We start from the raw sequence: 27419 nt of genomic DNA on the forward strand, positions 1-27419 counted from the left end.
AAAATAGCACAATAACGATTTTATTACCGAGCAATTAATAATAATAATAATAAATTGACAAATAATTAAATCATTGCTAATAAAATTATTAGTATAATTATATCATTCAATATCACGAATTAAACAGCATACCCTGAAAGAGAAAGCTTTAAAACAAGGTTCGCTTTTGCATTCAATATTTTATTTTTCGTTCATTCTTTTCTTTGAACATTTTACACGCGTTTGAAAGGAGAGATCATTGATTAAGCGTGTACAACTAACAAATAACTTGTTATATTCGTCAGGCGGGATGCTGGTAGTTTCCGTGTCAGTGGCAGGGCTGGTTACCCTGGCTGCAATGACGCAGCCCGCTCTGGCACCCGAAGCGAAACATTCTCTTCTGCAGTATGTCACAGGAAAATATTTATTGCCGAGTAACTGCCGCGTTCATTTCGAGTGGGAAGAGCCTCAGCTGGTCGGCGAAACGATGACTTTTACTGTAAAAGTGAGTAAAGCGCGACTGCCGCCGCACTCGGATATTTACATTCAGGAGAAATAATCCTCGCAGAAAACCGAAATACATTCATAGAAAGAGAAAAACAACCAGTATCTTAATGATTATAAAAAGGTATACTATTATAGAGTTTTAAGTTGATAAACAATTAAATACAATAATTTGTATTTGAAAATTGCAATTTAATGTAGCAGATCATGCGTGATAAACAGTTAAAACTAATATTTTGATTTGTCTATATATTATATATTTTTGTTAAATATATCAATTACACGTATAATTACACGAATATCTATTTGCTCAGTTTTATCAGCGCAACGGTCAGCCGTATCCGATATGCGACAAGGATAATTTGATCGTGGAGGTGACGGAAGATACGCGCAGGGTGGCTACGTTAATAGAACTGGGAGGCACCGACCCCTTAGCTGCGAATACTGCAGTAGTCAAGTTTACTGTCCGCCATGCGGGACAATATCGAATAGCTGTACTTATCGGATCGTGTCATGTTCATGGCAGCCCGTTTCTTAAGAATTTTCTTCCCGGTGCGTATACTTGATACATGTAAAATAAAATCGATACAAATCTAATATGTCTGATACATCGTAAAATATAAAACTGAACACTGCAAGAATACTTTACGTAACTTACGATCAGTTTAATAACACATATAAATTAAAAAATATATAATATTAAAAAATTTTTTGAATTATATGATTGAGAATCTTCTTTGAGAAATTAATCAATTTTATTTTTTTATTTAATCTCAAATATATTAAGAGATTTGTAGTTTTATGACAAAGATTCGAAATTGAGAATTTCAGAGCAAATAATATATTACTTTTTAAGTATAAATCAACTCAAAAATCTAATATTTATATCGTGAAATATATGATTCAGGCCCTCCAGATCCAAATAAGACGGTCTTTGTACGACAAAGTTCTACGGTCGTTTGTACAGCCGGAATAGCGCATTCGATGACAATAGAACCACGCGACGAATATGACAATCTGTGCATATTTGGGCCCAGGGATCAGCCTACCGAAGGCTATAATGTTAATATTACTCAGGTAAATTAGAAAATTAAATTGCGAAAAAAATCTTAATCTTAATCATTTTCTAATTGTTTGAATGTCCATCCACCATAGATCGGTAGTATAGGAGATAAAGGATCGATGGTAGATTGTAGTATTCAGCTCGACTACGATTCTCCAAATCAAAGAATTCGTTTGAAAGTTAGCTTTCCGAAAGGCGGATGTTATCACGCGACTGTCAGTTTAGCGGGATTGCAGTTGCATAATGGAGACTTTGATATCATTGTGCTCGAGAGTATGTAAAAAATACAATTTACATCGGACATTTTCCTGCTACATAGTATAAAGCTATATAAATCGCTTCTTTTTTTGTTATTAGGTTCTGTCGCGAGAATGGTGCACAATAACGTAGCGTCCAAGGATCCTGATATTTGTTATGTCGCGAAGCTGCTGGGCATGCAAGGAGAGAGGTTTTCCAAACCAAAGAAAGTCTTCTGCTTTATCTCGCCTAAACAACTTACGATTAAGGAATATCTATTAAAATTCATTCCAAAAAGACTCGTAACGTTTAGACTATGTCCTTCGACTAAGGTATGTAACATGTATTACTAGAAATAATTATGTGCATGCACGTCGTAAATTTTCCTGTCGCGGATTTATGTATAATTTCTTATTTTTTTAATTGCTTTGTAGTTCCATTTTGAAAGTTCTACTAATCAACACGAGGGCTATTATCCATTCTCGATAGACGACGGATGTCAACCACCCGTTGAGTTAATATCTCTGTACCGTGACATAATAGCCGCCACATTCACTTTGTTTCTTTTGAAAAACATCGGCGGCAGTGAGACGTTCGCCGATAAACAAGACTTTTTCTATCACGAGGTCCGCAAGCATCATCAGAAGCATTATCACGAAAAACTGTCGATGAAAGTGCAGCGCGATAAGCTTTTAGAATCGGTAAATATAAATATAACTTATGTTAACTTTCTTTTGTCACAAGAGAGCGTCGTGCACAAAAATATACATTGACATTTTCCTTGTTAAAAGTCTATGAAAGCCACTAAAGGATTTTCCGTGAGCGATTGGTGCCGAAATTTTGAAATCACTTTTCAAGGCGAGCAAGGTAGGTTTAATATTTGAGTTTCAGGAATTTTTATAAAGATCAATTTTAGATAAAATCGATAGATCTAAGATTCAATTATCTCGTACACCAGGCGTTGATTGGGGCGGCGTTCGACGCGAATGGTTCGAATTGATATGTGCCGCGCTGTTCGATCCGGGAAACGGATTGTTCGCGTCATTTGGAGAATCTCAACAGGCATTGGTGCATCCAAATCCGAAACGGCCGGCGCATCTTAAATTGAAACACTACGAGTTCGCCGGACGTATCGTGGGGAAGTGTCTTTACGAGTCGGCGCTCGGCGGATCCTACCGTCAGTTGGTGCGAGCGCGATTCACCAGATCATTCCTAGCGCAAATTATAGGACTTAGAGTACATTACAAGGTAAAGTATAGAGGAAGCTCATTTCTGTAAAAAATGTAGAAAATATAAATTAACAAGTGTGTATTTCTTTTCATTCTAGTACTTTGAACAAGACGATCCTGATTTGTATTTAAGTAAGGTGAAGTACATTCTTGAAAACGATGTTGAGGAAATGGAATTATACTTTGTTGAAGAGGAATACGATAAGGACGGCCAATTGTTGAAGGTAAACGTTTTTATCTCACGACTCTTATTCAATACTCGAGAATTCATAATAATATTTCTTTTATATTTTTATTGCAAAGAAAAATAAAGATATTTTTAAACTACCTAAATAAAAATAATATATTTATAAAGAAAATAGATTTAAACTATTAAAATTTATCATTAATATTATATACTTTTGCAGGTAGCGGAATTAATTCCTGGTGGTAGCAAGATCCGAGTGACCAATGATACAAAGCTTCGTTATCTGGACGCCCTCGCTCAGCACCGGCTTGCCAGCTCCATTCGCAATGAAGTCGATCATTTCTTGCGCGGCCTTAACGAATTGATTCCCGATAATCTTTTAGGAATATTCGACGAAAACGAATTGGAGGTACGTAAAATATCCTGGACACAATTTGTCTTGTCCGAAAGTATCCGGTGACACTACTCTCCATCTTCTTTTGCAGTTATTGTTATGCGGAACCGGCGAATATAGCGTAGCGGATTTGCGCGCGCATCACATAGCTAACGGAAGTTCTCCGGAGTTTCTTCGAGTACTCGACTGGTTCTGGACGGCGGTGAGTAATTTTACGCAGGAGGAGATGGCGCGGTTACTCCAGTTCACTACGGGCTGCTCGCAATTGCCACCCGGTGGATTTCAACAATTGAGTCCGCGTTTCCAGATCACGGCTGCACCAACGTTCGCTAACTTACCCACGGCACATACTTGGTACGTTTCCGCGAGTATTGTCATGAATACTCCCTGGACATCATTAATTTAGCATTGATATAATTTTTTCAGCTTTAACCAACTCTGCTTACCCGATTACGAGTGCTACGATCATTTTGAACGAGCGTTACTATTGGCCATCAGCGAGGGTACCGAAGGTTTCGGCATGATTTAAGAATCCAGGAATCCGCTAAATTAGTCGACTCTAATTAGAAAGGCACTGTGTTAATTAAACAATTATGTACTCATCTTTTCTCCGATGATAAAAAAAACTCACGTATCCTCTCTCGCGAAAAATAGATCCTATCATATGAGTTTGTCCCCTTAATAACTTCCTTGCCGTCGACGAAGAGGTCGGAAAGAGAGGATAACTTTATCGCACGTTTTGTATACATAGATGAGAGAGAACTCTTTTTAAAATTATCCTTCTTCTATTTTACGCCGAAGACTATCAGGAACAATATAATCTTCCGACGAGTATGGAGAATTGCAATTTCTACTTGAACCGCGGCGACATTTTTATAAAATGGAAGATATTCCGAGCAAGAGCAATGTTACCTCAACATCAAAATTGCTCAATATTATTGTATCGAGATGTAGCGTAGTCGAACGTATAACAATAGGTTTTGCGTTATGTGAACGTAGACACATTAATACGTTCCTCGAACGACGATGTAGTTAAAGTCGCTGTAAACGACATACGATAGAGCAAATCAAAATACGCATAGATGACTTTTCCTTTCTTCACAGATAAGTATTATGTGTAAGGAGAGAACGCATTTGACGAAGGGATCCTTGTAGCAGTTATAACGTTCCATTTATCAGTATTTTTTTTTTTGCCAACACATTCTTGTCGAATGACGCACAGTATTGTGATTTTAAGATGACTTAAAAACAATGCTAATACATTGAAGCTTTGTGCCTAGCCGTTTTTTACTTCTTTCGTTTTATCCCACTCACATAATTACAGCACAGCAATTATACGGTACTTCCAACGTCAAAGATGACGGATAACGTAAGCTAATTAGCGTGTACGTCCTGTACTAAATACAATTGTATTCCGAGACACTACGCATTATTTCTTATCAACGCAAAATAAAATACTCGCGGTAATAATAAAGTGATTACCTAGTCATAATAAAATACTGTAATCGTACTGCGAGCATCGCATTCTGATGTATACGTATTTATTTAAGATGCAGTAACATGTACTATTATATATATTAAGTAGAGAAGGATTACATATTGAAACGTAGTAATCTTCGCTATAGCGGGCAATTCGTCGTGAGAAAATGCACGAATTTGCCAACGATCGCAAATCGTACTACGCCTCGCAGTAGTAGAACAAACTGATCGCCTCGTCAGATAACGTTCTGACGATACAATTTATTTTTATCAGTTTATCATGTTAACACAAATCACAGGAATCTAACAATATATAGATTAAAAAAGGTAATAATATTATATAATAATCCCATTTATTGGACAAATATCCTGCTAAAAGTTCCAATTAGTACACATCATTTTCTCGCTTATACAATTTACATACAAAAAGAAAAAAAGTTGAGCCTCTAAATCAAAATACCGCGCAATGCGATAAAAGCGCATGTTTTATTCACACGATGTGTCAAGCGTATATATATGTATATAAAATCTGCGTTACTCAAAAGTTAAATATTGATTCAAAAAAAAAGATTGCAATGTTAAATTTTAAACGTAGTACGAAAGGGGAAACTAATGCTTGTCAATTTCTTTGCCGTCCCACGAGTGCCTGTCCTTGCCACTCTCCGAATTGCCATTTTCATTCATAAATCATTCTCCTTTTTCGCGGCCGAAGGCACATTTGCATCAGCTGACCGGTACGTATTTTTTACCGAGTAAAATCGGCTCCCACAAAATGTCGCAATCACGCTTAAGCTCCTTATCTGTTTATTTTACACGCAAGAAATTAATAATGTTTCTTTGGCTCTCTGTGTTACATAATATCGCAGACCACGTGTCTACGTCAAATAACAACATGAAATAACGAAATAAAAATTCTTGCGTTGTTGAATCTCTTCACGTGTTAGTATGATATTAAATCTAATATTTATACCTTCTCTTACGGCGGCAAGGGCAGAGCAGCATTAAATAGGAAGGCGAAAGTCCGTATGATTGACGCGCGCATGATGCTCCCGGCAATCTGAAACATCCGACTGCTCCAGCCACCCTCTTGAGACTGACGCAGTAATCGCTCTCGTAGCTCCCTCAATTCCGTTCTGGCGAATGCGAGAATAGTAAAAATATGCGATTGTACAACTTTGTTAATTAGAAATATGTTTTCTCAAAAAATAGATCTCACATCTGCGAGTTGCATTCCGATTCGATGCGACGAAGTTCAGTTTCCCGATCGACCAGTTGACTCTCCAGGGAAACGACACGTAAACTCAGAGTCTTCGCGTTACCCTCGCTGACTCTCAAGCGTTTCTCCAATCTCTGCTTCTCCGCGTCCGTAACTTGTAATTCCCTAATTATACAAAGTGCTTTGTATAAATGCTTATGCTTGTTCTATTAACGACGAGTTTCTGGTGCACAGGTGTTTGCGGATTACATCCTAGAATCTCTATCGTACCTGGAAATACGCTGCAACTGCTCCTGTGTAGATTCGGCATGAACCACCTGCGCCGCTAATCGCAACTGCAACTCCTCGACCATAGATTCCGCTTTTTCGGCTCTGAGGCGACGATCCGTGACCAATGCTTCGCTGGCGGATACCTAAGTAAAGGTTCTTGTCATAAATCACAACACTATACGAAGATGATTAAATATATAATACATAGTAATGTATAATTTTTACACAAAACAATATAGTTTTTTCGAAAATATTTTGATTATTAAATTATATTTATACAAGATTATTTTCTTTTGCAGAATCACGCTGGACCCTATATATTCATCCACATAATCATTCATTTATATATTTGTATGATACATCAATGAACGATTCACATGCGTGTAATACGGATAAGCATTGCAACTTTTCGCTATATAATGAATAAAAGTTAATAGGGCAAGTAGTATTGATCCTTCTTCCTGGTACGGAAGGAGTATTACGTGATATTGAGTCACCAGCGAAACGCGAAAGGTGTGATTCACTCGTCAGCTATATTTTTCTTCCCGTTCATTGACCTGACGCTGTCTCGCAGGTGAAGTCTACGATCTTTCAAAGATGACGGATGTTACCGGAGGTTGTATCTAGTGACAAGTGTCCTAGTCTAAATTCAGCAACGACATGATATATCGATTTTATGCAAAACGCGTGCTTGACAACAATCTTGCTTATTTATTGCAATAAAGGTAATTTTAAAAATATTTAAATAATCGCAAAAGTGCTCTGTTGTACGATTTTTAATTACGAATTTCACAGTTTTAATATCGAAATTAAACAAATTCGTACAATATTATCAGTACTGATGACGTACAATATTAAAAAAAATCGCACAATGAAGGAAATACATCGTTATCGGTCTCATGCACTCGTACGTCAAAATAACAAAAAATAGTGCCTTCTTGAAATTTTAACATTAAATTAGAAAAAAAATTTCCATTATTAAACTACTATCAAAATTTTAATGTATAATGATATAATTTCTGTAAAATTGCAGCTTATTACGTTAGAAAGGATTTATAGCGAGTCATTGTTATCCGCTGGATATAAATCCGATGACATTTCGCTGTCGTTCCCTACATTTGCGCAGCGAGCCAATATTACTTTACATCACAATCGTTGAAGATGTCCAACTTCTGAGAAAGAGTGGAAAGGGTGAAAGAGAAGGAAGAAATGAGTCACACTAGTTCGTGGAACGAGAAGGGATGTCGCACGGGAGAGTTCACCCCCGAGAAGGAGGAGGAAAAAGAGGTCGCGATCTCGCGTCTCCGACCAGCATAACACGGTGAGTCACCGAACGACGGATCAATTTTTTATCACCGTCGCGCTATCGCGGACGCTATACAAGCATTCACGTGCGCGGTCGCGAGTCTCGTGACTCAATGTATATTGCTTATGCAGAGTCTCCCATCGGAGGAATGTGATAAATTATGAATTATTTTTGCCAAGAGAGAAAAACGGCCAGGAATAAATCAGAGAGTCCGCAATTTATAAGAAGGATATATTTTAGCGACAGATATTTATTCTGTATATATAGACTATCTTGCGCGCGCTATTCATTTAAATCAAGTCAAGAGAAAGCACGGAACCTTATCTAGGAGAATCCTCTTGTCTTCCCGCAATTTTAAGAGTTTCTCCCGGTCCTTCGTCATTTGCGTGTCGAACGACTTTAATTGATCTTGCGCGGTCAAAAGCTCGTTCTTCAAGTTTCCTACGGTAACCGATCGCTCTTGGGAAATTTCCTCGACGCGCTTCAATTCTACCTCCAACTTGTCTTTCTCCTGTAAACGAAACATCCGGATAAAATAAAATAAAATTACTTTGGCAATTTATAAACGACGTAATGCAAGAAATTGGTAAAATCGTCCGCACCGATTTGACGGCATCGCGCTCGCGCATCGTTTCCTCCAGCTGCGATTTTTCGCGATGCAACTCGCCGTTCAATCTACCGACCCGGTCGTTCTCGGCGAGCAGCAATCGGCGCAGGAACTCGATCTGCAGGTGCAGGTGCTCCACTTGTTGCTCGAGCTGCGCGATCTCGGCGCGTCTACGTCGCCAAGCGTTCAGCACCAGCATGTGACACACAATGTTCGCCGCCTTGATCGTCAGATCCTCCGCCGAACCGGCGACCTCGCCCTGTTCGGATTCCGAGGACGGCGTGGCGTCCGTCCACGATCTGCCGCTTCCTCCGTTCGCCAAGATATCTTTGGATCTGTCGGTGACCTCATCGAGACGACTGACGGTGGAACCGCTCTCTGATCTAGACGACGTACATCTAGATTAGTTTCACAGCACTCTTGCAATCGCTACAGTTCGTTACCGCTCAATTATAATACTAAATATCATAAAAAAACCTTATTAATAGAATATTTTAATATAAAAATCTGGTATAGAGTATATATTATTAATTTTGATGGTTATTGAATATTATGAAAATATTTAGATTTAATTTGAAATATGAAAAAATGTATGGAATCATCAATGAGACACTCCTGTCAGAAAATGTTGACATTATTTGCGTCGCTGATTTATGCAACATTTTATAGTGCCCGGGTCTCACTTGAGATCGCCGACGTCGGGATTGACGGTGGAGAGGTCCATCATCGACAGACTCTTCTTGCAGCGAGGTGTGCCTATGCCCAGGAAGCGGCCGTTTGGTGAACATCGGTCGGAACAACTGTTGGGGATCGGCGTTGAGGGAACGCCAGTTTTCTGGCTAGTCACCGACAGACCGACCGCCAGTTTGTAAGGCCTTCGGGACACGCGATGATCGGCCACGCATCGGTACGGACTCGGTCGCGGATGGCATCTTACGAACGCCGGAGCGCACGGTAGTCTACGTTGAACGCATCGGGGCAGTCTGGTCTCCACCCGAGTGACGGCTCCGGCACGGATTTTAGACTGGACAGCAGTTTCTGGCATATCGTCGTTTGCAGCTTACGCAATAAAATTCGAATCCTCGAATGCGATCGAGATTGTTTGCGTCTCTCGTCATGGGGACGGGGGATCTGAACGCAACCCCTGAACAAACGACGATACTCTTCGATATCGGGTGTGTTCCTACCGATTGGAATGAAATTTTGCTTATAATTTCGTGGTTCTAATATATTTGATAAATTAAAAAAATATATATCTACATAATTTATTTCATATATAATTATGTATAAAAATTATATGTAAAATAAATTGTATCAGAGCTAGGATACGTGTGCGACGCATAAAATTATAAATAGATTTGTCTCTCGAGTTGCGAATTATATAGATAGGCTTTGCATTTGGTGCAACCGAGCTGTGAAGAAACCGAATTGAATGTTAAATAGTAGTCGAATAGCAATCGATCTCCTTCGGCCTTGGAAATGTATATGCGTTTTACAATCTACTAGTCCAAAAAATGCTATTTAAAACGGATATATTTCCTCGTATATCTTATTAGATATTTATAAATATAATTTAATACATAATAATTAATCGTTATTTAATTATCGTCGAGTTTGTTCGATTGAATAAATTAACATCGACGAAGTCTTCGTAAACACCTTCGTAACGACGCCATCGCTTAGCCGCTATCAAGCTATATCATTTGACAGCTGACAGCTCCGTGCAGCGCTCGATGTGACATTTGAATGAAATACATATTCACAAGAGTGCACGCGGAAAAGCGCGGAGAGCTCGCGCAATGTTTGAGTACAATCAGATGCATTTTATCAGCGAGACTCTCGCTCTTTGCGTAAGCGATCGCGAGCAATTGAATACGATCATCTGCGTGGAAAGAAAAAAGATTGTCAGCAAGAATACGCCATCGACATACATATATTCGACTACGCGATGCCAGTCTGGTATCGTCCGCGCGCGCGTGCGAGATCTTCGCGTCCGTCCTTCCCCTGCGCCTTCGTCTCCTCCGTATGTATATGTATAGGTAGACGTCGGTCAAGTCAATCACATTCTGAGTCAGTCGCTACCTACCGCCCGTCCGCTGTGCACGGTCGCGTTTACGTCACGATCGGAGCAGCACAACGCAGTAGCACCACGCGCTATTGCGAGGACACGACGTTATTGTTTCTTCTTTCTATTTCTCTCTTCTCGATCCTGTCGCGAGAAAGAGGACCTTGTCGTGTCTCGTCGCCGTCGCGAACAACGCGAGACGGCGCGAGATGCAGCGCTGACCACGAGAGTATCTTGGTATGTTGATTCGTGCTGCAGGCAAGTCTTCTCTCTCTATCTCTCTTTCTGTACCTCTCTCTTTCTCTCTGTCTGCTTTTCTCGGTATATATGTATATATCTGTCTTTCCTTCTTGCTCTTCCTCTCTTTCCCGTCACATTGTCCTACGATAGTTTAATTATAGATACGCGGCCTGTACGGGCCTAGGCTCTCCCAAAATAATGATTGGATCAGCGTTGTATCCCTTCTCGCGCTCCTCTTTTCCCCCGGGACACTTGCGTGCAGTGTTTCTGGACGTGCATCCGCGAACAGCTGTCGTTCCAGGGCACGGAGGCAGTACGTGGAAATTGCTCTCGTCTTCCTAGTTTGTGCAGCCGATTTCTGACTCGATACGTTTTGCAATTCGTCACGAGCACTTATAATATTAAAGCGTGAATGTAATATCGGGAATTCAGGGAATATGCTGATGTAAAAAAGATTGATCTGAAGATATGTAAGCTATCGTGTTGTGTCTGCGAGTTTCTATATTATATTGTAGATTAATGAGATTTCAAGAGTATACAAGTATTTGTCAAATTATAATTTTGGAAGTGTAAGGCATTTATCTATGTAATTATATATAACATAGTGTGCGTGTGACTAATCAATGTGTATAATTGTGTTTCAGATGGACAAAGTTCAATGTATTAAGCATTTATAGTCATGGAACAATACAATGGTATGAATGACGAAAATATTAATATAAGCGATATCAGTAAGTATCAAAGATATATCTATATATATATATTTATTAAAGTGTTATATATAGTTTGCATAACACTCTATTGATTTTAGTCGAAGTCATTCAAACTACGGATCCTGGTTCCATGGCTACTATAGCGATGGATGGTGATCATGTTCAGCCATACGTTGAAATTCTAGAACAGCCAGCCAGTAAAGCACTGCGATTTCGCTATGAGTGTGAAGGCAGGTCGGCTGGCAGCATACCTGGGATCAACAGTACACCAGAGAATAAGACCTTCCCTAGTATAAGAGTGAGTCAAATCAATAATTCTCAGTAACTCCTTAAATAATGTTCTACTTATAATATCTATTATAATATTACTACTACTTATCTACTTGTAATATTCTTGTAGATTGTAGGATACAATGGTCGTGCTATGGTGGTTGTATCTTGTGTAACAAAAGATGCACCGGATAACAAAGGATACAGACCTCACCCTCACAATCTTGTTGGCAAGGAAGTATGCAAGAAAGGCGTTTGTACAGTAGAAGTTCCAGCAGGAAACATGGTTGTTACTTTCTCAAACTTGGGCATTCAATGTGTAAAAAAAAAGGACATTGAAGAGGCTCTCAGAGTACGTCAAGAGTTGCGGGTAGATCCCTTTCGAAGTATGTGTATGACATTTTAATTTGATACTATACTTATATAACTTGGATCGATCAAAGATAATGGAAAATTTTTATTATTGCAGCTGGTTTCGAGCATAAGAGACACCCGACGAGCATAGATCTCAATGCAGTCAGATTATGTTTTCAAGTATTCTTGGAAGGATCGCAAAAGGGAAAATTTAACAAACCATTACCACCTGTCGTGTCCGATCCTATTTATGATAAGAGTATGTAATATGAGTATTTTATAAAGTAATATAATATAGAGTAACTATATTATATTTGAAATAAAATTTTTACTTATTGTATGTATATGTTTCAGAGGCGATGTCAGATCTTGTGATTTGTAAGCTGAGTCATTGCAGCGCATCGGTCGCTGGTGGAATGGATATGATTTTATTATGTGAGAAAGTCGCAAAAGAAGACATACAAGTGAGGTTTTTCGAAGAAAGAGACGGACAGCTTCTCTGGGAAGGATATGGCGATTTCCAACCAACACATGTACATAAACAAGTGAGTTAATAATTGCCTCAGTTGTGGTCACTTTATAAACTATAAATTATTCATTAATTGTAATAGTTTTGTAACACTTACAAAAAAACGCGACTTCTCTACTTTGCATTGTAACGATGTTTTTTCTTCATAGACGGCAATTGCGTTCAGAACACCCAGCTATCGTACGCAGCAAGTGGAACAGCCGGTTCAAGTGTACATCCAGCTTAGGAGGCCATCAGACGGTGCTACAAGCGAACCGCTACCATTTCAGATGTTACCACTAGGTACAGGTAGGCCTGCTTTCTGGTCATTACGGAAAGCATTTGCCAGGAAGAAGGCAGATTACAATACCTTCAGTAAGATCTTATCAACCGAGACTGCTCTTCTTTCCAACGTAACTCCTAAATTTCCTCGTAATATCGACGAGTTCAATAATAACGATCTTAACGCGAAAAGATCTCACGATAAAATCTCGGCATTGCGCGCTTTAAACGAGCTGTACAATGTGAAAAATCACATTGACTCATGCAATGGAGATTTGAAGGCGATAATAAATTCTGCTCAAAACGATCAAGTCACGAAAAGTACCGTCCTAGATTACGAGAACAACGAGGTGACAATAAACCCTGAAAGTAACGCGGAGAGTAAAAAAGAAATTAACAAATTGTATACTCTTGACGATAATAACGTGAAAAATGATACATTTACCGTGAATTATAAGGAGGGAATTGTCGAAACAGTTCCCTGTGTTAAACCGGACGTACAGGATAACGGCACAACCGCGTCGCGAAATATAGACAACTCGAGAAATAGATCCGATTGGTTCGATTACTCTGAAATAGGCAAGTGGGTGCAGAAGGGACAAGCAAGTCTTAAGGAGAAAGATAACGAGACGGAAATTAAAAACACGACTGAGGGCGGCAAATCATTGAACGAGTTCTTCTCGCAAGTGGCCGAGCTCGATCAAATTTACGCCGACACTCACAACAAATTGGTACAAGCCTCTACGGAGACAAATGCAAATCAAATGATGGACGTTGATGTCTGCGACAATCAGACTTACACTAGTCTACAAATGGCTATGAAGAATCCAATCGAGTTGTTTGACATCACCGACGACAGAAAGTACGAGGACGTGGCTGTTCCAACACCAAACGAGATACCTGTGACGTCTCCAACGTTGACAGCTAAGAGAGATGTAACGAATGAGGAAAGATTGCCACCCTTGCCCCCGAAACGAATACGAAAGATGCCGTCGATGCCTTTTCTACCGCGTCCGATATCCGCTCAGACATTCAACGACTCTACTTCCGAGGCACCCAATAAAAACTTGCCGTCCTTACCCGATTCTTTACCGAAACACGCGAAGCAGGGACTCTTCTCGAAATTGTTTGCTAAGAAGCTTAAAAAAGATAAATGCTCGGTACCGAATTTCAGCGGAGATAGCGACTCTTTGAATAGCTTGTATTTATTGAAAAGCACCGTGCAAGACGATGTACAATCGCAGCTTCCACGTCCTAGTATGACGAGTGTTACGAGTGTTAAATCTCTCAAATTGGACGGCGATGAAACACCACCGTATGGTATAGATTTAACTGAAGCCGAGCACTATGCTCTGTACACTACTATGGCACCGCACGCGACTGCCTCAGAATTTGATGAGATGTCTTTCTATTATAGTCTGGTTGAAGGTGGAAAGATATTGCTGGAGGGGAAAGAGACCTAAACTACTTGTTTAATGATATCTTTGTTGTACTGCCGAGCGCGTTGATAAATAACTATATATTTGTATGAAGATATTGTATTTGAATCTGACGAGTTTGTCTACCGAAGTGTGTGGAGTGCACACATTGCAGCCAATTCTTTATTATACCGTCGGTTCTTGTTGTAACAAATTTACAGAGTTTTGATAGGACTGACGTTTGTATTGTTAAGTCAAAGATTTTTCTCTTCGTGGAATAGAAATCTCAACAACTATTTCTCAAAACATGTTTACCATGTTAAAACGAATCGATTTTTTGCTGTAATATCAACGCATTTATCCAAGTATGCAGAATTCTAGTCGAAGCGTGATTTGTTACCTTTTGCTTAATATTTTTTTTCGATGGTTTTTACAAGTGATTTATAAACTTTGTATAATTGTTATTTATTATCAAGTAATTAATCAATGTCCTTTCTAGTCAAGTTTGATGCTGTTGTGTTTTCGTATTCTCTATAATGCTTTACTATTTTTTTTTGTTAAGTTTTACATGATATTACAAGTTTATACAATTACCTTTTTCTTTTCACGTTGTTGTAGATTGCTGATTTTAGAAAAATGACAATTTTGACAAAAATTTTGTCTACCTTTAGGTCAGTTTATCGATTTTCCTTTTAGAATGACTTTATCGAATATGTAAGCTAAGGAAGTTCTTTACGGGGCCTTCTTCAATTGTACGCAATTGTCAATATGATGAATCTTTAATGTACAATCATTTGTGTAGATGATGCCGATACCTTAAGGCGAAAGAGACAAAAACTTAATAACAACTCAAGCTCGATACTTTTCAAACATGTAGCAGAAACTGAGAAGCGTGAGTATATATTTGCAAAATTATTTATAATTCTACAGCTTGGGGAATCAGGATTGGGCGACATTGCCTATGTGTCAAATCTGTAAAAATCTATACTATTTATCTGTATGTCACATTTCTCACTGAAGGAATGAGCATCAATCAAGCTAATATTTTACTGTGATGCGCTATCACTTCAATCGATATTCCATTTGTTGTAATCGAAATTGTGCTACTGGTATTGCTTGTATGCATACGAAACGAGAGGCCTTTTACCTACAATGAAATGTAGATTTTGTATATTTTAGCAGAGACCTATTTGATACATTTGTTAATTGTTATAAATGACGAATATGATAAATTTGTTAAAAAAATTTCTGATAACTGAAACGTACATGCAAAAAAGTTTAAAAGAAGTTACAGTATCTGTATGAACAGGATTGTACAGATTTTTAAATATTCAATTATTCTCATGTTTCATCGCATATACTAACCATCTATCAATTTAATCCCTTTATACTTTGAAAATATTATGATGTACAGTTTTGTGTGGAAATTTTATGAGATATATAATTTCTCTGTGCATTACAACACTTACATATAATTTTGAATTATTAATATTTTTAGTAAATTCAAAAAATTGTTGACTAGCAATTTTCATAGTAAAAAGGGAGACTTATCGGATACAAAACTCTCATTATATCTACGCTACATATATTTTCACATATAGACAAGCAGTCTTGTTTTGTACTTTTTTAGAGATGTATTTTCTATAAGAATTTGAAGTTTTGTGCGAGAATTCAAAAGATTAAGGAGCAGTGAGCTTGTATATTTTAAGATATGACGATATATTGTATTTTTCTATTTATGAATAATAATTTCGAGAAGCAAGTTTTACAACACACTTATAGATCTTACGAAAAGAAATTTGTTATCTAGAGTCATACATGACAATAGGTACTTGTAAGTAAAAATTTATGGCTCAGATGTTGAGCGTGATGCGAGTGCGCTGCTCTTGTGCAATGAATATTATACTTTGAAAGTCAGCAATATATATATATATATACAGTAAAATTGTAGCATATAGTACAATCAAATAAAGTGCAATATTTATATGGCAACATAATTTTTATAAGCTGCTTCTTTCGCAAACAGATAAATATATTTACATATTGTACGAATTACATATTATGTAATTACATCTATATATACATATATATGCATAATCACTTGATAATACAAAAGAAAGTGTTTATTTATTCTCTGCTCCCAAACAATTTCAGACAAAAGTTTACTGATACATATCGCAGACTCAGGTACGATATCATGATGTTAGTGTGACGTGCAAATTGTTGTTAATAATTTTAAATTAGATTTATTGTGATAGTGTTTTAATAGTGTAGCGAATATAATTTTTATAAAATTAGTTTAAAGTGAAAATATATAAAGTTATGCATATATGATAAACGCATGTACAAAAAAATCATGCTTTTTCATCCAGAATTTTGTTGCATGTTTTCATCGCATGTATATTATTGCTAATACTGCATCATATTATATTGTTGTGCTGTGTAAGGGATTTAAATTTAAATAATCCTTTAAATAAATGCATGTGTGTGTGTTTATATATATATATATATATACACACACGTATACATATGTACACATGTATGTAAACATGTTGCTGTGATATTCTAGATACCAGAAATCAACCTATTAGTTTTAATATCGTCAAAGCTGAACCAGCTGGCCGGATATCGCCGTTTGGAGCTCCGAGTACGAGTGTAGGAAATTTCGGTCTGCAGTCTACAATATCATCCTCACAACCATACAATAGCATGCAAACCCTAAGGTACGTTAACAGACCAAATGAAGATTACAAAGTTGAACCACAGATAAAAGTAAGAGCATGGAAAGGAAAAGAGGATATTCTAATACTAATGTATTTATTCTACTTTAGGCCTCAGGTATCTCCAGGACGAACACCATCCCCTATGGAATATAATGTTTATAGCCCATCTCTCGTGCAACAGCAATATCAACCAAACATCCAACCATTGATGTCAAACACGACGACAGATATTCAAACATTTTCTTATGTAGATCAACTGCAATTACAACCGGAACCAAATCTATTGATGTTAAACAAAGTAACGCCTTTAAATCAAGCAGAATCCCAGTCAACGAACAATATTGGTAAATTTTTTTCTCTACCATTATGCGAATTCTTATGCGAATAATCTTGCTCTTTGAGAAGTCGAGATTGAACATTTATTCTATTATTGATATAAATCTTTCAGGCATCGTAGGAGCCATGTCTAGTATCCTAGACATGGATAGTCAACAATTTAATTTTGACTCTGCTGATCTCGCGGATTTTGGAGCAAATCTCTCTGCAAATCTGTCGACTGGATTATCTATCTCTGACTCTATACAAGTAAGTATAAGGATTTTAGACGCACACAAATTAGCATGTGTTACGTATCTTCAAGTAGAGCCATACATTTTTTAATTATTGCAAAAATTTTTTTACCAATTTTAGCCCGAAGTTGTTGGGAGTCATTCCGAAGAAAGGAATAGTATGACTGAACATATTACTTGGATAAACGAAGAACTTTCCGCTCTAAATAAGATACTCAAACCTAATCGAGAAAATGATGGCTGAAAACTTTATTAAAATGACCTGATATCAGTTAATTGTGACCGACGCCGGAATCATAAGAAATTTGCAACTGATTATATATATGTATTTTATACATTACAAGTGCTCTCTCCACTGCCATTAAAACAAAAAAAAATAATCAAATCTTTTTTCTTTTCGCAGTAAATAAAAGAACATTTGATATACAAAAATAACCAGAGTATGCAAAACGATAATTTTGAGCTTTAATCTCTTCTACTCACAATCTATATTTTTATACATACTCAATTTATATTTTATAAAAGTGTGTAGAGAGAAAGTCAAAAAAGAAACATCATATTTTCTAAGTGAATAATATTATAATATACACGAATTATTAATACTATGAATATTGATTAAAACAAAATTACGAAATCTTAATGTTTGTGATGAAATTTATCTGACAGTAACATATAGGCAATTACCTATTCAGAATAAATTATTCAGTCGGTCATGAAACTGATATGTGCGAAATGTAATATATTTGTTTGTCGACATCACAGATTGAGATGTTAATTTAATTTGAGATAAAACGATTGAGATAATGCTCGGACTTGTGATCAAAGTTCATAATTTGTTTTTTGTATAATTGATTCTCCCGATACTCCTGATGAAAAATTGAGTTTTGCGCAATAAGCAGAAAAAAGTTGTCGAGATAAATTATTCATGAGACAAGTTATTATAAATGATAATTATAAATTATTAAATTAGATGAATATTTGTAGGAGTAATTTCTCTCTCGCGTTTTTTTACGCTTGTACTTTTTATTTTTTGCACAATCACGTGTCTACAAAACTACGTTTATAAATCTGTATATTTGTAAAATTATATATATATATATATATGATTGTTATACATTTAGATGTTGATATACTCGAAAAAAGCGCACGATAAAAAGATATTGAAATCAATGTACTCAAAAATTTCAATGGATGTTCCGTCCAACTATTTTTTATGTATATATTATGCGGTTTTTTATTTAAGAATAATGTATGTAAGAGGATACGTATGCGTATGCAAATTCTCCAATCTATCAATTTTATTAAGATTAAGTAAATATATGGTAATCGTGTAACGAGACGATTGTCTTGATATAAAATATATTTTTACAATAACATATCTCAGGTAATTCGTTATTACTAAAATATTACAAAGCGCGCGTGTAACGCGCGTCATTTGTTTCTTTGTCATGTATTATTGTGATGCAAGTGTAGATACCAGATAGGAATCATGCACAGGATATGTAAATGTAGAAAATGAGAAATAATCAATCGACATATAACTATACACACGCGTTGTCTTAATTTACTGCGTCGTATCATTTTTCTCTATAAGCACTTAATATCCTGCTTAAAGATACAACAAAAGTGTATATATTTACAGTTATAACTGTATATTTACATAACATGATAGTTCGATAAATGATAGTCTCCTATACTTATATGAAAGTCGGCAGTGGACACACGGATTTATCTCTTGGAATATAGCTTACATATGTGTATAATTTTTTGTTCTCTTTCATGATACGTGTACATACGCGAACATTGCACAAATGTATTCGCATAAATTGCAAATACATTATGCAAGTATAATACTGAGATAATATGTTTCGAGAGCGGGAAAGAAATTTTTGTTCTTCGCTTCACATATAAATAAAATATATGTGAAGAATAAAAAAAACAGCCGTATTGTTTTCTAAAATGTATTTACTTAAAAATACAATGAAAGTTTCAGTTCAGATGGAATGGGCAGAAATATATAGAGTCTGTGGCGCGTCGGTTATGCTGTTACACGTTGAAAGAGGTGATGCGATGGTTTCCTGTACAAAAGTAGCTTGAACAAGAGACTTATGAACACACAAACCAAATTCTTAGCCTAGGATCTTCGTTTACGTTTAAATCGTGTCAATTACCAGATTTGATGCCTTAAACTTCTTTCATGCTTACCTAACGTAGGGATGTAACGGATTGTATGTGTGGGCGATCAGCCTGATTGATTGTAAGACCCGTTAGCACCAGTAAGTGAATTTTTCCGAATCGCGTCGAGTACTGGAGAGCGAAGAGAAGTACCGTACTCGCTCTCTGCTTGTTACCGGTACTTTGGGAAGGGCTTGACACAGTACAAGACGCAAGTCTCTCTGTAAAGTGCGTTGCCAACGGGGCTTGGTATAATTGTATTTAATAAAATTAAATGAACTTATACTTATATAGTATATATAATATATAGTATACTATGTGAACGCGCTAAAGTACTGATTTTGCTCCAGGCACCTGTACTTAAAGATAGTCCTTTGCCAAATTTGTCAAGTTACTATCTTGAAGCAAACACGTGTTGTTTTTTTTTTAATTTTACAGCAACAGCGTATAAAACCGTAGATTAACAGAGACTGCCAGAGATGGTAATGATCTGTACGCATCACACATTTTTGACATCGATCGCGGCTGTTGGACGCGTTTACATATGTATGTACTTATGAGGAGTATTCGAGTTTTCTTTCTTTCTGCATCATCGTTCGACGGTAAGGGATTTCTTGTAAGTATCAACGTTACAACACGGTCCAATCCCCCATCTCCTTGGTTTCCATATAGCGGGATTTTAGTCCGTGGGTCGAAGCAGCTCTTACACTGCCTGCCGTCTTCTCGCACACAATTCATTTCAGATATTAAAACCTATCACTACTTATGAGAACGAATTCATTTTCTCTGATCTAACTGCGTTTTATTTAACTATCTCATTCGAAAATATTTGTACATTAAAACGTGGGACATCTTCTCGCATTCGAATTAGCGTTATCTTTATTTAATTATTATGCTATTGTACATGGTATAACCGCAATGTCTCTTCACCCTTTTATCTCACAGTCTCCCGAAAATAAGTAGCGGCATGGACATGCCAATCGCAATGATTCACCAATTCTTGCACAGAGTCGTTTTTTCAATCATTAAACCGACGAATCAATCGCCGTTAATCTTATCGTATCATAAAAAATATTAAATATCTTTATTTTTTTTTTCTTTCAACGCGAATCTGATGAATGTACAATTCTTAAGACGCCATATAGCATATTATGTATGCATAAGAACGAATAAATACCGTCGACTCGCTCTGCAACAGTCAACGAATTATTGCTACAGGCAGTCCACAGTAAAATCAAGATAAAATCATGATAAAAACCAAAAAGGTTCTTCAATTACGCTCAAATAAGAACATTCGAATAGGGAGAGTAAGAGTACTTATTACATAATTGTCACAATATAATAGCTCGGATTTTTTTTTTTGTAATTTCGCGTCATGTTCGGCAGTTCTGGAGTTATAAATATATATATTTATCTATGTATATATAATTGAACTCTTACCTTCTACAAAAATGATATATATATATTTATATAGTTGGTTGAAATGAATCGAGAAGGGTGATGGTGCCCTTATATTTCGCAAGTTGACTGTTCGATGCTCTCCCTTATCTATGCCCAAGCCTAAAGTAACAACTCTCTGCATTACGTTTACATAATATTATCGTTAATAATAAAATGTTTCTTATTCATAACTTTATACATACTATGTATAATTATTATGCAATATTAAAGTCACATATTACTCATCCACACTACCTGACGCGAGCGTTAATCTTAATTCCTGTCTCTATACCAAACAGGAGCACGAAGCGCGGTATGCGTTATATCTATATTTTAAGATTTCTTTTTGTGTGTACATATTGAATGCCGAGAGATGTCCATTCATGCCTATTTTTACTCGATAAATTTTCCCGTTACGTATGAATCGCTTAATTATGTTCGATAGCCTCGCGCTCCTGTGAAGACACTGCAATTACACATTTCGATTCGAGAAGAAAAACTCAATCACACACACATTGAGAGTGAGAGACATTCGTCGAACTACAAACGTAAATTTGATTTTAAATGTAAAAAAATCACCTTCAAATATCCATTTTACAACTATTTAAATATAATAGTTTTTTTTTTATATCTTAAATAAGTTTTCAATATAAAACTGTCCCGACGAGAAAAGCCAGATGGCAAATACCAGTTAATAGGTGGTTCGGATAAAACAATAGATTCGTCTTGGGAATCGTGCGGGCGAACGAACGAACGAACGAGTGGACGATCGAAATAAGAATGTGGATAGTAAGTAGAACGACCCCCATCAAGTCCGCAGGACGAATATATAATTATCATTCAAACTACCTAATAGCATTTGGTATTGGCTAGACTACCAGAATTGCGAAGAGCCAAGACAAGTAGAGAATTGCGTTTGCATCTAATGAGTATCAGCCCACCACAATTCCGGTGAGGTGGTAATTTTTGTTGTAGGTCGGAAGAGAGAGGATCCAGTAACACGGATTGGGCACGATGGATATCAACATTATTACGAACCACTCAATATGAGAGTAAGTTTGCCGAAAATCGACGATGACGTCACGTGCCTAACGCCTCCCTTCTTAGTTACATATCTCTCCCCCTTCTTTCATTATGCGTCCTCCTCTTCGTCTTCTACTTCACCTTCTACTTCACCTTCCGCATCATCATCCTCTTCATCTGCAATACAAATGTACAAGGAATCGTTTTGAGAAATACTCTTTAAAAGAATGAAAGAAGGACGTATTAGAAAATACAATTAAATAAATTGCTAATCTACCTTCGCCCTCTTCTAAATCTTCCTCGCCTTCCGGTATATCATCATCGTCATCATCTTCCTCTCCGTCACCGTCTACTTCCTCCTCCTCTTCAATTTCCTCTTCGATTTCTTCTTCTTCTACCTCTCCATCACCGTTCTCCTCTTTTTTCTGTTTTTTCGTCTCTTCGTTCTTCTCCTACAACATGGAAAGGCTTATTTAAAACAAATGTTCAACAAATATCAAGATTTATTCCACGTGTATAAGTACTTTGTATATTTTTCATCATCAAAGGGACGAAGTGGAAGGAAAATTCATCTTCGGCGGCAGCGATAGAGATAGAAACGGACGAGTAAGAAGAGAGAAAAATATACCGGCCGGCCGGCGAGGAGGCCAAGATCCCTTCCCGCCAAGAAATACGGCGGCGAGAAAAGGGAGCTGGTGGGGACTTTCCCTGCGCGCTAAAGCAGGATGGAACAGGAAAAGGAGAAATGGCGGATGGAATCGCGTCTACCGAAGCAATCTGTCGGCGGTGCCAAAAACACGAAGGACAGGTAGTAGAGAGGATCGGCGTCGCTTTAAAGAGCCCCCTCTCTGTCTCTATCATCGTTCGTTCCGGCGTCTCGCGTGTCGAAGGCAAAAGAGAGAGAGAGAGAGACCGGTTTAATCGTCGAGCGTAACGCGAGAAAGGGGCAAAGAGAGGAAAACGCGGGAATGTACAGCCGCCGCCTGCCCACGCGTGCAACCTTAATACCCCCCGATAGTCGTAGAACCATGCCCTTGATCCAGTCCCGATGGCCCGTAACGGCCATAACGCAATAAGCATCATCATAGTTTATCGATTTCGAGGGAAGGAAAGAGAAGGGAAGCAGCGTTGTGTGGCGGATATAGGCAACGCGAACGGTAGGAGTTTACTCCGATTTCAAAATATGCCGCCCGGAAGTCGCGTAATCTGAAAAACATCTCTTTTTTTTTTCCCCCCATTCGTACCAAATAACGCGCGTCGTCGACGTTCGCAACAACGGTTTTCCAACATTCGGCATGTTCCGCTTTCGAAGAGAGGGCCGCGTCGGTAACGCCGGACTCGTGACCATACGGCGTTGTTGGCCGAGAACGTGGTGGGGCGAGAAGCGCTGGCGGTGACGATGACGATGATGGTGCTGGTGGCGACGGTGGCGGCGGCGGCGGTGGTGGTGGAAGAAGCAGCCGGCTGTGCGGTATACACGCGCCGTGCCGAGAAAGCTTCGGAGTGCGCGCGCGTCGCCGCGTCGACCAATCGGAAGCGCGCGAGCCGGCGACGCGCGGTGGAAGGCGCGCGGTGATTGGCAGATGACGAAGCCGCGCGCCAGAGTGGTGGGGGAACGGTTCGCGTCGCGCGCGAGAAGAGAGAGAGAGAGAGAACGGAGGGGAAGATAAGGGAGGAAGATACCGGAGCGGCGTGCCAAGTGTCGCGTACAACGCGCAGCCTTCGAATAAGAGTATAAATCTAAACTAAAAGAGAACACGAGCGGTTTCTCTCTCTCTCTCTCTCTCTCTCTCTTCGTTTGAGAAAAATGGAATATTACGCGGAAGACGAGTAAGGGAAATTATCGCGCGGCGATTTGCGACGAAGAAGCGCCGATCGATCGTCAACGATCGAGTACCGGAAGTGAATGTCGGAGGAGAAGGAGGATCGACATTCGACGCTAGATCAATGTTACTCGTTCTCTTCCCTCTCTCCCTAGAAGTAATTGTATCGCTGTATTTAGTCGACCTGTTGCGATGAAATGCAAATATAGGATCGGTTACCGACGCGATGTCTACAAAACAATAGGAACCCGAGGCGAGCTGACGCGCGCGCGTTACTCCGAAATCCTCTCGTTCATCGGAATAACGCGAATAACGGCGCTCGTCCGACAAAGACAAGACGACGACGCCATCGCTTGTTATCCCCGCGCGATTACCTATCTACCCATTCCCAATCACGAGGTCTCGCTAGATAACCTAATGCTCATAACCTATCGCATAGACTCTACTCCGAGAGTATCAATTTCTTCGATTACGTAATTAATACGAATGACGCTCGCGAGTCTTATCAATGAAATCGCGCATCGTTCAACTATTCGGAAGCTAAATTCCTAGATTCACGGACGAATAACAATGATATATATATATATATAGCTTGCACGTTTCGCGAACGCGCACTCTCCGGGCAGGCTTAATTAAGATAATTAAGCGATAAAAAGGTGTTCGCGAGAAGTCGAGAGACAACGACGATAACCATTAAATGCAATAAGTTATTTCTGGCTGGCGGCACATCGATCCACACACAACTTGCGTTATCCGATCGACGCGACGCCTTTTCCCGCCTTCTCTCTCTCGATAGGGAACCGCTTAACCGCGGTTCGCCCCGTATCAGGAGAGAGAGAGAGATAACGTAAATTCGGAAAAATCTAGAGGATCCTTCTCTCTTCTTCCACGAAGAGGGAAATTGTCGTAATCGAGTTTTTTTTTTCATTTTTTTTTCCCATTCCTTCTCCGCTTCGGCCTCGAGAGCTTCCCGCTCTTTTTCCCGCTCACCTCGTTCCGGAGCGATACTAATCGCGCATACACACACATGTACAGTATTACCCCCGTAAAGAGAGACGCTCCGAGAAAATCCGTCATACGCTCCTCCTTTTTCCAGCGTCTCGTCGCTTCTTTTCGCGCTTGCGCTCGCGATCCGGCGAATTAATAGAATACTCTCGGGAGAGTACGACACCTCTCTCTCTCTCTCTCTCTCATACCGATATGGACGTAATAAAGACGCGTTACGCGCGGGGCGCCCTTTCCACGTGACGACGCGTTCTCTGTCGAGAGCGAGAGAGAGAGACAGAGAGGTGCCCGGCTTTTCGGATTTCCGCCGCTGCTCTCTCGTTCCTTTACGCGCAATCGCATGGTAAATTATCGGCTAAAAATAAAGCCTATCTGTGCGCGACGCGCCCGACTACTCCTTCTCTCTCTCTCTCTCTTTCCGTGCGCGATGCCGCGATTTAAGATGAAAAGTCGCGGCAACGATGTTTTCTCGAAGGTTCGTAGTGGAGCGCCGCCGCGAAAAGAACAGGGAGGCAGGAGAAGTACACCGAGTATATAATGCACGGCGTTGCCGCTAGTTGCGCAAGTGGGGTAAAAGATAGAACGAGAGAGAGAAAGATAGATAGAAGCCGCTTCTACATCAACGGAGAGAAAGAGAGGGAAGGTAGTTCGGAGTAAGAGAAAAGGAAGCCTTCGTCGTAGTGTTTATGCACGCAGATCGGTAAACAATTTTCAGGGCAACGTGTCGACCCGGAGTAGACGGAGTACGCGTCGCTCTCGTCTATCTATCGATCGACCGACAGCGCGCGATTAACCCTCTTATAACAACGAATTATCGATCAATTATAGGAGGGAGAGAGAGAGAGAGAGAGCGGACGCGTGGGAGCGTGACGGAGAGAAAAAGGGAGAAAGAGACGGGAAAAGCGCGCGCGAGAGAAAGAGAGAGAGAGAACGAACGCGGGCTTGGTTTCGGCCGCCATAATGGAAACGCGACACGGGGCGACGTGCGATGGTGGCCGACTCGTCGATTCGGAAAAACGCGCGGGAGCGCGCGTCCGCTTTTCCGGCTCGACGAATGACACCGGGAATGGCGCGGAGGAAAAATGGCGTCGGCACGCCGCGCCGCGAGAGCGAGAAGTAGAGGGCGCGGAGCTGAAAACGAACCGAAAGAGAGAAAACGAGCACATGGCGCTCGAGATTCTCTCCTTTAATGAAGCTCTCCCTCTCTCTCTCTCTCACCGCGCGCACGCGACGCGGTGGGTCTGGCGTTGCCTCGAATTTCGAAATCGCGGTAATTATAGACGATTCCGGCCGTAGGAGCAGTCATCATCGCCATCGTCATTATCATCGTCAGCCATCGAGCGAGAACGAACGAACGAGGCGAGAGAGAGAGAGAGAGAGAGATCGTCGCGCTCCGCAAATATACAATGGCGTCCCTAGCGCGCTCGTGTCGAAAAAAACACTACGTACTACGGTTTTCCGTACGGACGGGTGCACGCGCGCGTCCGAGTCGAAGACGACTCCGAGGGAGAGACTCGGGGGGTCGCTCGCATAGAGGAAATATGGAGTCCGGCGAACGGAGAGAAACGCCGGCCGGCGCGGCTTCCTTCGTTCTCTTTCTTTACGCGATAACGCGTAACTCCGTTCACGATGACGCGCAGTTGATCCGCGGAGCGGGAAAATCTCTCGAAAGCGTGTATCGTTATCGTCGTCGCCGTCGTCGTCGTTGTCGTCGTCGTCGTCGGAGATGACGGGGATCGGGGATGAATATGTATATCGTGATCAAAGGTACTCACCTCGGCCGACCTCTTGATCCCCTTTATGTCGCATTTCGCGTCCGCGGATGCCTTGTCGTTCTCCGTCACCTTCTCGACGGCGACCTCGTTATTCTCCTTGGTGCTCATGGTTCTGCCTGTGTGGACCTGGAAATCCCGGATAATCCAATGGAGAGACCCTCTCGCGGACTCGACTGCCGAACTCCCGGAGTTCGAAGGAGAGAGGCGACGACGGCGGCGACGACGACGACGACGACGACGGCGACGGCGAGCTTTACGAGCGTGTACGCGCAACGAGACTACGGATACGTGTCCTCTCACGACGTCGGTTTCCGCCGGAATGCCTAAGAGACGAGCGTCGTCAGGCGAAGACCCGAGGGGCCGCGAGGGAGAGGGAGAAAGGCGAAGCGGAGGGGGGATGGAAAGAGAGGGAGGGAGAGACCGAGGGGACGAAACGGGGGCGAGAGAGCGAGAGAGAGAGAGAGAGGGAGGCGGAGGAGCCCGAACCAGTCAGGCAGGAGTGTATTCCGACGACTGTGGCGCGAATAGCGCGAAGCGAAACTACTACCGGATCGGCTCGGCACGC

The 27419-nt window shown here is 39.9% G+C and overlaps 4 protein-coding genes across 16 annotated transcripts in view; 2 read left to right on the plus strand and 2 right to left on the minus strand.

Annotated features, from left to right (window-relative positions):
* Positions 1–5424, plus strand: part of LOC114936933 (apoptosis-resistant E3 ubiquitin protein ligase 1) — a 74271-nt gene extending 68847 nt beyond the window's left edge. For all 6 annotated transcript variants that reach the window (XM_029310283.2, XM_029310282.2, XM_029310285.2 and 3 more), the window contains 12 exons: positions 285–484; positions 798–1035; positions 1391–1560; positions 1639–1819; positions 1904–2115; positions 2218–2484; positions 2575–2650; positions 2742–3031; positions 3111–3236; positions 3420–3608; positions 3685–3947; positions 4020–5424. In XM_029310283.2, coding sequence (XP_029166116.1) covers positions 285–484; positions 798–1035; positions 1391–1560; positions 1639–1819; positions 1904–2115; positions 2218–2484; positions 2575–2650; positions 2742–3031; positions 3111–3236; positions 3420–3608; positions 3685–3947; positions 4020–4122 — 2315 coding nt within the window. In that variant the 3' untranslated portion in view covers positions 4123–5424. The remainder of the gene's footprint in view (positions 1–284; positions 485–797; positions 1036–1390; positions 1561–1638; positions 1820–1903; positions 2116–2217; positions 2485–2574; positions 2651–2741; positions 3032–3110; positions 3237–3419; positions 3609–3684; positions 3948–4019) is intronic.
* Positions 4795–9681, minus strand: LOC114936937 (uncharacterized). The gene is made up of 6 exons (XM_029310296.2): positions 9155–9681; positions 8467–8854; positions 8184–8375; positions 6559–6701; positions 6289–6453; positions 4795–6205 (listed from the first exon to the last, which is right to left on the minus strand). Exons 1-6 carry the CDS (start codon positions 9514–9516, stop codon positions 6049–6051), a joined length of 1407 nt encoding a protein of 468 aa, XP_029166129.2. The 5' UTR covers positions 9517–9681; the 3' UTR covers positions 4795–6048.
* Dl (dorsal) lies at positions 6858–19159 on the plus strand. Of its 8 annotated transcripts, none has more exons than XM_085486978.1 (12): positions 10259–10773; positions 11421–11507; positions 11588–11787; positions 11890–12145; positions 12229–12372; positions 12468–12658; positions 12792–12930; positions 15124–15213; positions 16891–17044; positions 17153–17388; positions 17493–17629; positions 17735–19159. In XM_085486978.1, exons 2-12 carry the CDS (start codon positions 11456–11458, stop codon positions 17855–17857), a joined length of 1722 nt encoding a protein of 573 aa, XP_085343104.1. In that variant the 5' UTR covers positions 10259–10773; positions 11421–11455; the 3' UTR covers positions 17858–19159. The 8 variants fall into 8 exon arrangements, with proteins under 8 accessions (XP_029166123.1, XP_029166124.1, XP_029166127.1 ...); XM_085486983.1 differs by having other exon boundaries at positions 12792–12924; XM_029310290.2 differs by lacking the exons at positions 10259–10773; positions 16891–17044; positions 17153–17388; positions 17493–17629; positions 17735–19159 and adding exons at positions 6858–7283; positions 7592–7879; positions 9141–9646 and having other exon boundaries at positions 12792–15167.
* Positions 19160–19560: 401 nt separating this feature from the next.
* On the minus strand, positions 19561–27382 carry LOC114936942 (uncharacterized). The gene is made up of 3 exons (XM_029310300.2): positions 26855–27382; positions 22529–22703; positions 19561–22428 (listed from the first exon to the last, which is right to left on the minus strand). The coding sequence occupies exons 1-3, from the start codon at positions 26960–26962 to the stop codon at positions 22361–22363; spliced, it is 351 nt and encodes a 116-aa protein (XP_029166133.1). The 5' UTR covers positions 26963–27382; the 3' UTR covers positions 19561–22360.
* Positions 27383–27419: the final 37 nt, after the last annotated feature.

This window comes from Nylanderia fulva, unplaced genomic scaffold, assembly GCF_048542155.1.
Source record: "Nylanderia fulva isolate GAGA-0341 unplaced genomic scaffold, ASM4854215v1 Scaffold11, whole genome shotgun sequence".
Classification (NCBI taxonomy): domain Eukaryota; kingdom Metazoa; phylum Arthropoda; class Insecta; order Hymenoptera; family Formicidae; genus Nylanderia; species Nylanderia fulva.

Excerpts from the sequence above, each read along its gene's own strand:
- Dl (XM_029310290.2), top strand. The coding sequence starts at position 11,456 with ATGGAACAATACAATGGTATGAATGACGAAAATATTAATATAAGCGAT. Across the intron at positions 11,788-11,889 it reads AGACCTTCCCTAGTATAAGA|ATTGTAGGATACAATGGTCG; the intron begins GTGAGTCAAATC and ends ATATTCTTGTAG. Across the intron at positions 12,373-12,467 it reads CGATCCTATTTATGATAAGA|AGGCGATGTCAGATCTTGTG; the intron begins GTATGTAATATG and ends TATATGTTTCAG.
- LOC114936942 (XM_029310300.2), bottom strand. The coding sequence starts at position 26,962 with ATGAGCACCAAGGAGAATAACGAGGTCGCCGTCGAGAAGGTGACGGAG. Across the intron at positions 22,704-26,854 it reads GGATCAAGAGGTCGGCCGAG|GAGAAGAACGAAGAGACGAA; the intron begins GTGAGTACCTTT and ends TCCATGTTGTAG. Across the intron at positions 22,429-22,528 it reads AGATTTAGAAGAGGGCGAAG|ATGAAGAGGATGATGATGCG; the intron begins GTAGATTAGCAA and ends TTTGTATTGCAG.
- LOC114936937 (XM_029310296.2), bottom strand. The coding sequence starts at position 9,516 with ATGCCAGAAACTGCTGTCCAGTCTAAAATCCGTGCCGGAGCCGTCACT. Across the intron at positions 6,702-8,183 it reads AGAGGATTCTCCTAGATAAG|GTATCCGCCAGCGAAGCATT; the intron begins GTTCCGTGCTTT and ends ACCTTTACTTAG. Across the intron at positions 6,206-6,288 it reads TCGGAATGCAACTCGCAGAT|AACGGAATTGAGGGAGCTAC; the intron begins GTGAGATCTATT and ends CGCATTCGCCAG.